The sequence below is a fragment of the Vitis riparia genome, chromosome 10 (assembly GCF_004353265.1).
Source record: "Vitis riparia cultivar Riparia Gloire de Montpellier isolate 1030 chromosome 10, EGFV_Vit.rip_1.0, whole genome shotgun sequence".
NCBI classification, from domain to species: domain Eukaryota; kingdom Viridiplantae; phylum Streptophyta; class Magnoliopsida; order Vitales; family Vitaceae; genus Vitis; species Vitis riparia.
In genome coordinates, this window is record NC_048440.1 from 5131413 (window position 1) to 5143395 (window position 11983).

At 33.9% G+C, this 11983-nt stretch overlaps 1 protein-coding gene across 1 annotated transcript; it reads left to right on the forward strand.

The window, feature by feature from the left end:
* The first annotated feature begins 351 nt into the window (after window positions 1-351).
* Window positions 352-2129, forward strand: LOC117924123 (probable aspartyl protease At4g16563). The gene has a single exon (XM_034842691.1). It carries the CDS (start codon window positions 364-366, stop codon window positions 1813-1815), a length of 1452 nt encoding a protein of 483 aa, XP_034698582.1. The 5' UTR covers window positions 352-363; the 3' UTR covers window positions 1816-2129.
* Window positions 2130-11983: the final 9854 nt, after the last annotated feature.

The window sequence follows — 11983 nt, forward strand, 5'->3', positions numbered from 1 at the left end:
GTTCAATATAGTACTAATAAAAGAGTAAAGCATGCGCACTCAATCTTTATTCTATTTATGCCTACTAAGTGCAGTTACCCATTGGGGAAGTTCCACTAGCCCCCTTCTCTAAATTAGTTTATCCATGCACACAACATAAAATCTTGTTTAGACATTGTATGACATTGAGAATCTCATGCTAGTACTACTTGATGAGCACATCTCAGTCACTCTTATCCATGCAACATTTGTTCTCTAACTTTCATCCATCACACCACAGAAACCCTAGTTTTGGATCCCTAGATATTCCAAATCTTCACTATATATAGACTGATTAGTCGTAATGAAATCTGCTCATCTCAACACCAGGACCAGAAAATCACAATGTCATCACCCTTCACTATTGCCACTTTTTTCCTCTTGTTTTTACTCACTGCATTAAGCGATGCTAACCAATCCCTTGCAAAAAAGCAGAGAAACCCTAATTCACTGGTTCTAGGCCTGACTCATTCAAGGGCCTTTTATCCCTCTATGAAAATCTCTGATAATGGTTTGACAAAGAAACCATCAGAGATGATAGACATGATGGAGCCACTGAGAGAAGTTAGAGATGGTTATCTAATATCTCTAAATTTAGGGACGCCTCCAAAGGTCATCCAAGTGTATATGGACACTGGGAGTGACCTGACTTGGGTTCCTTGTGGGAACCTATCTTTCGATTGCATGGATTGCGATGACTATAGGAATAATAAGCTAATGTCTACTTATTCTCCTTCTTATTCCTCTTCATCCCTTAGAGACCTTTGTGTTAGCCCCCTCTGCAGTGATGTCCATAGCTCCGATAACTCTTATGATCCATGCGCTGTAGCTGGATGCTCATTAAGTACTCTTGTCAAAGGCACATGTCCTCGACCATGCCCATCATTTGCTTACACTTATGGTGCTGGAGGGGTCGTCATTGGAACACTCACTAGGGATACCCTTACGACTCATGGGAGTAGCCCTAGCTTTACACGGGAGGTTCCAAATTTTTGTTTTGGTTGTGTTGGGTCCACTTACAGGGAGCCAATTGGGATTGCAGGGTTTGGTAGGGGTGTACTTTCTCTCCCTTCACAACTAGGGTTTCTTCAGAAGGGCTTCTCTCACTGCTTCTTGGGGTTCAAGTTTGCAAACAACCCCAATATTTCAAGCCCATTAGTCATAGGAGATCTTGCAATTTCTTCCAATGACCATTTGCAGTTCACTTCACTGCTGAAGAATCCCATGTACCCTAACTACTACTATATTGGTCTAGAGGCTATAACGGTGGGCAATGCCACTGCGATTCAGGTGCCTTCAAGCCTGAGGGAGTTTGATTCACATGGCAATGGGGGTATGATAATTGACTCAGGAACTACTTATACTCACCTACCCGGGCCTTTCTACACACAACTTCTTTCGATGCTCCAGTCAATAATAACGTACCCCCGAGCCCAGGAACAAGAGGCACGAACTGGTTTTGATCTTTGCTATAGAATCCCATGTCCAAACAATGTTATTACAGATCATGATCATCTTCTTCCTTCAGTCACCTTCCATTTCTCCAACAATGTTAGTCTTGTTTTGCCCCAAGGGAACCATTTCTATGCCATGGGAGCTCCAAGCAACTCCACTGTGGTGAAATGCCTGTTGCTCCAAAACATGGAGGATAGCGACTCTGGACCAGCTGGGGTGTTTGGGAGCTTCCAACAGCAGAACGTGAAGGTTTTGTATGACTTGGAGAAGGAGAGAATTGGTTTCCAACCAATGGACTGTGCTTCTGTTGCGGCTTCTCAAGGAATTATACACAAAACATAATTTCTTTTCCGAACGGTGGTTCATGGTGGTTCTTGCTGTTACTACATAGTGCGTTTTTGGGATCAATGATCAACTGAAAAAGTGCACACAGCATCTACTCATGGCAGTTCTTTGGGCTTCAATAATGTCTTTCTTTCTATCTTGTCTAATCTGGCAGTTCTTTGGGCTTCAATAATGTCTTTCTTTCTATCTTGTCTAATCTTCGATGAACTTGGTTGGCAGTAGGGTTTTGTTTCTTTATGGAACTTGATGACTTTCGTCATGTTTGGTTTTGGATTATGAAGAAAGTGAGTTGGATGTATTCTTCCTCTTAATGTTCTTATTCGTGGCTTCTACTTCCTCATTAGTTTGTGGCCTGTATGCAGACGAATTGTGATGTTAGATACCATATCTCTATAACTAAATGTCAACCTCAACTCTAAGGTGCACTCCTCTATTTGAAATCAACTCATGAGAAACCCCATAATGACAACTGATATGTGACCTGATAAAACTAGCAACTCTAGTTGTTGTCAATCTCACATAAGAGGCAACCTCCATCCACTTAGTGAAGTAATCAATGACAACTAGGATGAACTCATGACCATTGAAAGATTGTGGTGAGGTCTTCCTAATAATATCAATACTCCAAACTAAAGATGGCCATGGCAAAGTCAAAGCATGCAACTTTGATGGCAGCACATGAATAAGATCACCATGCATTTGACACTTTATATAGTGATTGTTAGGACTATAAGTCTTCATTGTATGTTGACAATTTCGTTTCATTCTATTTTTGGCCTAGGAATCTTTTTAGATAGTGACTTACTCTCCATTAAGGATTTAAGGTTGTTGTTTGTTCAATTAGAAAGTCACATGTATGTCTAAGAAGGTTTGACTTGTGGCAAGTTAGGTAATCAAAGGGAATAAAGTGGATCGGTATATTTTTTTTAATGGATAAAAAAGGTTTGTTATAGGCAAGTTAGTTTTTTTTTTTTAATTTATTTTTATTAATAAGGTAGGGTTGATTTGGAAGTTTTAAAAATTGAGCCAAAATCTCTTAATTAATTTTTAACAACTTTGAGGTTTTATTTTTAAGAAAATTATTTTTTAATTAATTTTGAGAAATTTGATATTTTATTTTTTAAGAAAACTCTTTTCTTAATTAATTTTCAGAAAATTGATATTTTATATTTAAGAATTTTTTTTTCTTATTTAATATTTAGAAAGTTGATATTTTTTTTAAGAAAATTATTTTCTTAATTAATTTTTAGAAAATTGATATTTTTTTTAAGAAAATTATTTTCTTAATTAATATTTAGAAAGTTGAGATTTTATTCCATTTCCAATCCTCTAAGCTTTTAGGCCTTTATTTAAACCCTCTCTTAACTCATTTTAAGGTTGGACATTATTGAGAGAGACTCAACCTAACTTGCCTTACCATCCCCAATCTCTCAAGAAAGATTCAAAAATTGAATCTTGGATTGTTGGAAGACCTACATCCCTTCAACGAAGCTGAGGAGTATTCACTAGAGCAATTGGAGAATGTTACGTTACAGATGTGGATCAAGTTGTAGGTACTGGAAAGTAAGTCTTTAGGTTAAAGTAGTCAGGTAAATTTGTGCTACTTGATATCATATAGTGGATTTAGATTAGAGGTCTTAAACCCTATGGTTTTTTATCCACAATTAGTGTGAGGGTTTTCCATTAAAAACTCTACTCCCTAGAGCAATTGCATGCTAATTTACTTTTTTCAATATTTTAGATATTTTGTTAATCCTTGATATCATGCAGGTTAATTACGTTCAAAACTTTACTCCCTATTTAAATTTAGTTATTAATTCTTAATCCTTATATTATAATTTTTAATTACACCCATTTACTCCCTCTCTAGATGTTACCCTACTGGACCGTATTTTTTCAATTAGTATCAGAGTGGGATAAAAATCATTTTTTTTTAATCCTACAAGTCCAATATGGAACAACCAAGAATTTGGGGCTCCTCTAAATAGTTTATCGTATTTGATAGAAGTAACTGTCCCCACTATAAACTCGAGTGAAATTTTTCTTAAAATGCAAGGTGAACCTTGGCACATGATAGGTGATAAGTGATTTTCACTTCATTTAAGGACTACAATGGTGGTATAGTCACCTTTGAAGATGGAAGCTTAGCTTGTGTGAAAGATAGGGGAAGTATATCCATCCCTGGTTGCCCTAAGTTGGATGAAGTTCTTTATGTGGCTTAGCTTAGAAGAAACTAAATTCGATTTCCTTGTCCACGACTGAAGTTGAATACATTGTTGTAGGAAGTTGTTCTACACAAGTCTTATGGATGAAACAAATGCTAAAAGACTATGGAATTGAGTAAGGGACCATGAACCTACATTTTGACAACTCTAGCGCTATCCATATTTCCAAAAACCTTGTTATTCATTCTCATACTAAGCACATTGAAATACGTCATCACTTCATCCAAGACTTAGTTGAAGATAAGGTAGCTTCTCTAAAGTTTGAACTACAGAATATCAATTGGCAGATATCTTTACCAAGCCTTTGGATTCTCTTAGGTTTGAATTCCTTAGGAAATCCTTAGCCATATTCCTAATTGATTGATTTTCACTATGTTAGGCATTCAAAAGTTTAATCTTTATTATGTTCATTCTTTATTCCTTTGAACTTTTTTATTTATTCTTCGGGCATATGATGATTGTTTATTTACTTACCTTATTAGCATGATTAGTAAAATCTCAAGTTTTTTACCTTGAAAAATATTTTAAATCTATAAGATTTGATGTTGATTTTCCTTAGATATTTGTTAATCACTTTTTAAATATATGATTTTTGATAATTAAATATCTTTGTATAGTGGAAAATCAACCTTAGTTCTAATTTTTGATTGATCAAGATGGAGACTTCTTAAGTTTAACTTATACAATAGATTTTGATTTATTTGGAAGGATCTATTATCATGCCTAAATCTTATAATCCAAATACCCTTGTTTGACTAAGATCATTATTATTGTTTCCCAAAGTGAGTCAGTATAAAATTTTGAATCCTTGGCTAAATCAACTCCTATATTCTATCCAAGATTCATTTCCATATGCTTCTCACTTGCAACATTTAGAAAAACCCCCAAAGTGGATACAAAGACAACCATGAATAAAAAATAAAAAAATAATAAAATAATAAAACACATGAACTCTTAGTGTATAATGCCTCCACTTTTGAAATTGATCAATGATGTCATGTTAAATAGAAATCCAACGATCTTAAAACAAATTAACTGGATGTGTACTTAATTTGACCAAAGGCATGACTTAGATTTCTTCTAAGAGATCAATTTCAAAATATAGAATTAGACAGTAAGTTGTTTTCCCTTAAGCATTAATACTACATCGAGCACTCAAGTGCTTCTTCCAACACTCAAGCACGATCTTTTTATGCTCCTAGCACTTAGTTCATTTTTTTTTTCTATTTATTGCTAGTCTTTGTTAGGTCTAGATGTGTATTCAATATTGTATATCTTTCATTGTATCCAAAACCTTTGCTTATATATTATCTATATAGCTCTCTTTTGTGTCATGCTTAAATTACTTTGCCATTTTTGTGAAAAAAAGAGGGAAAATGAAACTTTTGTTAAGAATGGGAAGAATTTATAGAGGAGAAATTTTCCACTTAGGGTAGGGGGGAATTCTTTTAATTTTTTGTTTAATTTTGGGGGAAACCAAATAACTTGATAATTACATGCTTTAAAAGTTTGAGAGAGATACCTAATATGGATTTTTCCTGGAAAATATTTCTTTTTGATCTGTCAAACTCTTTTAAACTATTCTATACAATAGAATCTTATTGTCATGGTCTTCCTTATGAATATTCTAATTGGTGAAATCACCTTGTGTTTTTATTTTTGATCAACTCCAACTTGTAAAGCTTCTCTAAGACTCAGTTGAATTGCATGTAATCATGTGTGTCCATATGGACATTGCACATTAGTATCCTTATAAGACTGTGTTTCTTCTTCAACATTTTGCAATGCATAAAAAAAAACCTCCCACTATCTTGTTTTGCTTCTTTGACTTTATTTTTTATCACACACATTGTTTTACCTTGGGTATAGTTTTTTTTAAGTGTGTAGGTTACATGATTGGGAGATAAGTACTACAAGATGATGTAATGCTTTCTCTTGAATTCTTTTTAGTTGAGCATACTTGAGTGTCATGAAAACTCCATTATGAGAGTTTCGGAGGGTTTATGTAACTATGTTTTGTCACAAAATTGCTAAACGGGGAGATTGTTAGGACAATGAGTCTTCATTGTATGTTGACAATTTTGTTCCATTCTATTTTTGGCCTACGAATCTTTTTTGATAGTGACTTACTCTCTATTAAAGATCTAAGGTTGTTGTTCGTCCAATTGAAAAGTCATAAGTATGTTTAAGAAGGGTCGACTTGTGACAACCTAGGCAATAAAATGGAATAAAGTGGATGAGTATATATTTTTTAATGAATTAAAAGGTTTGTTAAAGGCAAATTAGTTTTTTTCATTTATTTTTATTTTTATTTATTTATTTTAAAAAGGTAAGCTTGGATCGAAAGTTTTAAAATTGAGCTAAGATCTCTTAATTAATTTTCAACAACTTTGAGACTTTATTTTTAAGAAAATTAATTTTTAGAAAGTTGATATTTTATTTTTTAAGAAATTTTTTTTCTTAATTAGTTTTTAGAAAAATGATCTTTTATTTATTAAGATTTTTTTTTCTTAATTAACATTAGAAAGTTGATATTTTATTTTTAAGAAAATTATTTTCTTAATTAATTTTTAGAAAGTTGATATTTTTTTATAAGAAAAATATTTTCTTAATTAATCTTTAGAAAGTTGAGATTTTATTCCATTTCCAACTCTCTAGGCTTTTAGGCCTTTACATAAATCATCTTTTAACCTATTTTAGTGTTGGACATTATTAAGAGAGACTCAACCTAACTTGCCCTATCATTCCCAATATATCAAGAAAGATTCAAAGATCGAATCTTAGGTTGTTGAAAAACTTGCATCCCTTCAACGAGGCTAGGAGAGTATTCACTAGAGTAATTGGTCATTGTTACGTTACGTACATGGATCAAGTTATAAGTACTAGAGAGTAAGTCTTTAAAGTAAAACAACCAAGTAAATCTATATAACCTAATATCATATAGTGGATTTAGATTAGAGGTCTTAGATCATGTGGCGTTTTATCTCCACAGTTAATGTGAGGCTTTTCCATGTAAAAAATCTGAAGTCCCTTGTATGCTTGTTTACTTTCTTGAATATTTTGGATATTATATTAATCCTTGATATCTTACAAGTTTAATTAAGTTAAAAGCTCTATTCTCTATTTAAATTGGGTTAGTAATTCTTAATCCTTATGTTATAATTTTTAATTACACTCATTCACCCATTCTCTAGGTGTTACCCTACTGAAACACAATTTTTCACTCATAATCTTACGAGCTAACATGTATCATCTCGTATGTGATCCACAAACTCTTGTTGGAATTGAGCCCATGAAAGTAAGACATAATGTAACAAAGTTAGATTTGACTATCCCCTTACTATCATTTTTATGCATTGAGATTGATTTGAGTATTCAACCCATATCTTTTACATTCCACATGACTTAGGTACGTTAAGAGTCGCACAGAGGATACAAGTCATGGGTTCCTTATAAGTGGATAAGTTGTTAATAGTCAGTTCATGGATTTGGGCAATCCAGTAGAGACTATAGTACACTACCTCCTAATTTGAGGGGTCCAAGGATTGATGCAACTCTTTTTGTCTAAAAATATTTTTAAAATAAGGAAAATTAGAGAAAATTAGTTTAAATAATTTTAAAAGTTGGCTTTCATTAAGGAAAAATATTTGCAACTTGAATCCATGGATTAATATAACAATATTTCTAAAATTTATATGAAAAAATAATTTTGTTGAAATTAATAATAATAAATATCAAAATAGCTAAAATATTGGACAATAGCCTTTGGGCGAGAGTATGTTATAATTGGATCACAATGAAGCTTATGAAGAGGTAAAAAGGAGTACAAAGAGCTCCTAGCTCATGTATAACATTCCATGATTAGGATTAAACCATAATTTAGAACCTTGTCAAGGCATCGGGGTCAAAAGCCAAATTGGGCACAAGTGGTGGCAGCAAGTTTCATTGTGTGGGTCATGGCACTTATCATAGCACATGCCTTGGCACACATCATGGCATGGGTCACGTGTCTTAGCACAATCTCTAGCACCATGCCATAGGTCATTACAAGCATCGTGGCACAGATCACGTGTCTTAGCTCGAGCTATGGCACCATGGCATGGAGGTCATGGCACGCATTAGGTCATGTGTCTTGGCATAACCTTTAGCACCATACCATGGATCATTACAAGCATTGTGGCATGGATGGTGGCACGCGCATGTGTGTTGACTCTGGTCATGGCATGCATCATGACATGGGCAGTGGCACCATGGTAGAGGCCATGGCAAGCGTCATGGCATGGGCAGTGGCACACGTCACGTGTCTTGGCATGAGCCATGGCATGGACAATGGCATGCATCACGAGTCTTGGCACAAGCCATGGTATCATGCTAGGGATCGTGGCAGGTGTTATGGCATGAATGACGGCACGTGTCAAGTGTCTTAGCACGAGTCGTGGCACCATGCTAGGGGCCATGGCACATGTCATGGCAAGGGCGGAAACACATTTCATGTGTCTTGGCACGAGCCATGGCACCATGGCATGGGGGTCATGGTGTTGGGAACCCTAGATTACTCCATTCCCATGCCCTGAACCTCATAGGGGGCATGCATCTATTCTTAGGGCTCTCTAACGCAATGGAAAATAAAGGCTTCAAAAACCATTATAGTATAAACTAAGCCTTCAGTACTCTTTATCAATTTTCAACCAATGTTTAGGTCTTCTATGATCTCACATCATCATCAACAACAACTTCAAGACCCATAAGCAATGAAATTTCACAAATTTGAGTGGTTCTTGAAATCAAAAGTGAGACGGGAGATGATTGAGGAGTAGTTTTCGACCTTCTTCTCTATGAAATAGCCAAGAGCGAATCAAGATCTATGTTTTGTTGGGAAAATTTGGTGTGGTGTTCATTTTTATCGTGCTTGAATAACTGCTGCAGTATGGGGGAATGTAGTCGGGAGTAGAGGATCACTAGAGGGAAGAGAAGATTCTAATGGGTTTCTTCTTATTCCAATTTAAACCTTAATTTTTTTTTCCTTTTATCTAACCTTGGTCTAGCCTTGTGTCCTCTCAAGAAGTAAGAAAAGTTTAGTCGATCCTAGTTTTTTAACATCAAAGTTAGGTCAATTAATTTTTTTCTTCGTATTATGTTAAACTTTATTTAAGAATCATAGATCTATAAAAATTATCTACTGCTCTTAATGTTGGAGATTGAAGTGCGTAGAATACTTTGTTTGATTTTACGTTTTTTTTCTTAAGTAGTTTTAGGCATTAAATTACATAGGTGTGAATTTTGATTTGAATATTGTATTGGCTTGGGAAATCTTTCCTTCATTGTTTGAACAAGTTGTTGTGGAGCTCGTGCTCACTTTTCTTTCTTGATGCTTCTTACTCCCACTTACCGTTTCCTTGCTTAGGGTCTCAAGCTAACTCAGAACCTCTAATCCTTTTTTTTGGAGTTTTCTGATCTCTGAAGCTCATTCCAAGTTTGCAAATATTGCAAGCACTTCTCAAATTTTAATTCTTTTTATTTTTTTCTCCTTTTTCTAATTTTTTGATTATATATTTATGTTTGATGAATTTGAAGTGGAGTTAAGGTAAGAATTGTGGAGTTCAACTTGTTAATACTAATTTATTTATTTATTTATTTTGAAGTGTTGAGGATGATTTTTATTTTGGCATTAAGGTTTAAATCCAAGCCGTGACTTATTTTTTGCTTGCTCACTAAGTGTTCGGTTGATGGTCCTGGTAGTTTCTGCTTTATTTTCTTCTTCAGTATTATTAAGGCATTTTGTTTTCTTCTATTCCATATTCACTTAATTGTTTGGCTTGAAGGTCTCAATTTTATATTTTTTTTCCTTAATATATTTTAGGTTTTGAGTTGTATGAGTTAGTTAACTTGTGTAAATGCATGATGAAATGTTGAAGAACTCTGTTTGGCATCATCGTTCCTATACTCACAAATTTTGTAAATGGTCCTACGAAATTAGCAAAACAATAGAAAAATAATGCGAACAAAATATTTATTAAAATTAAAATTGTTGGGGTACAATCTCAAAAATAATATTCCTTTTACAAAAGAATATTTTCCCTCCGATTCTTTCACTTTGACCACAACTTGAAGAACGACGATGACGTTTTCTTGATTTTAAAGATCAATCGATGGCCACAAGTGGCTTATTCCCTAATAAACTCGTTGAATGGCAAAAAACACGTGTAGCAATTCTTTTGTCGTTTATTGAACTTGTAGGGAGATTTGATGAAGCTTTTTCTTTTGTTGATGAAGTTTTTTTTATAATTTTTATTTTTTTATTTTTTTTATGTCTACAAGCCCCTACTTTAAGATGCATCATGTACATGCATTGTCATGTGGATGAGGTGAGTCTTGAAGTAATTTTTTTTTCAAAGAAATATTTTAATATGAAATTTCCTTTTTTTTTTCAAAAAAAATATTTCTTTCCCACTTTCTTCCAAACTCCACTTTGTTTTCCTTCTTGTTTTACACTTTGAATCATCTTCCAATTTGTCATCCATGTATACATTTTTTTTTTATATAAATGGGACAATAGTTGAGAAACCTAACTTGAACTTTTTAAGAGAGCTCTTTTGATCTTTGACTGTTCTTTGACACAAATTGAGAAACCCGACTTGAATTCTTTTAGAAAATTCTTTCAATTTTTTGGGTGATCTCCAAGCCAATTTTAAGAAACTCGACTTGAATTCACCATGAGAAGCCTTCACCTCTTCAAACCTGTAAGTGCTTTTTTTTTGTTGTTATATATGCATTAGAGATCATGCTGTGGTGTTCAACATCAAGCTATGGGGAGGCATCGACAGTGGTCGAGTATAGGAGGTCATTTATGGCGTGCATGCCAAAGTTAGTGGAGACGTGAGCCACAATGGTGGTTGCCTTGAGGATGTCATCACTAGCATATGTATATTCATATATATATTGGAGCTTCAATTGGTGTATGGATGAAAATTTTATATATATATATAATCTCCTGAAAAAGTATTGGAGATTTTCTTTTAATATATATAATATGCATGGAAAAAAAAAGTCAAACCTTCCATAAGTGATTTCAATATATATATATATATATATATATATATATATATATATATATGTTACATGTGTTCTCCTTATTTATTCTTTTTTTTTTTTGGTAACCCTTTTTTTTACCTTTTTCAAATACGTGTTGAACTTGATCATTTGTAAAGACAAATTTGATTTCAAGTAATTTTTTTTTTTTTTAAATTACCTTAATACTTGAGAGGGGGGGGGGGGGGGGGGGGGGGGCGGGGAGGGGGTTTAATAAATTTAAATATCCATAAAAAATATTTAAGGTTTGACCCTCATGTAATCAAGTCGTAGCCTTGACGCAAAGCAATGTTGTATTTTCGGCACTTATATGCTAAAGTCTTCACCCATTCAAATTGGCTTGACTTAGTGGTGTTCAAGTTTTAACATTTAATTAAAACTAGAATAATACTTGATATCTATGCAAACAAGTTATGACCCTGATGTTAGGTGGTGTTGTATTTTTGGCACTTATGTGCTGAAGTCTTCACTCATGCGAATTGGCTTGACTTAAATGCATAATGGTATTTAAAAACTTAGACCCATATTTTATTCATCTCTCTATTTACCTTTTTTTTTTGTGTAGGATGGCGTTCTTCAAATGTTTCAAGGAAAAGATTGTAACCATTCTTGAGGATGATAGTGAAGATTTTGAGGAGGGGACTACCTTGCCAATGCATAAGTCACTTACTGACCTTCAATATTTGTTAGTGCTAGTAACAAAGGATCCATTACACATTTCTTCCTGGTCCTAAGTTACATGTTGCAAGTTTACAAATATCAAAAATTCAAAACTCAATAAGGTGAAACTTGTTTTTGATGTTTTGCTGCTGAATTCCTCTCAACCAACTACTACTGAAGTTCATGATGAA

Excerpts from the sequence above, each read along its gene's own strand:
- LOC117924123 (XM_034842691.1), top strand. The coding sequence starts at position 364 with ATGTCATCACCCTTCACTATTGCCACTTTTTTCCTCTTGTTTTTACTC.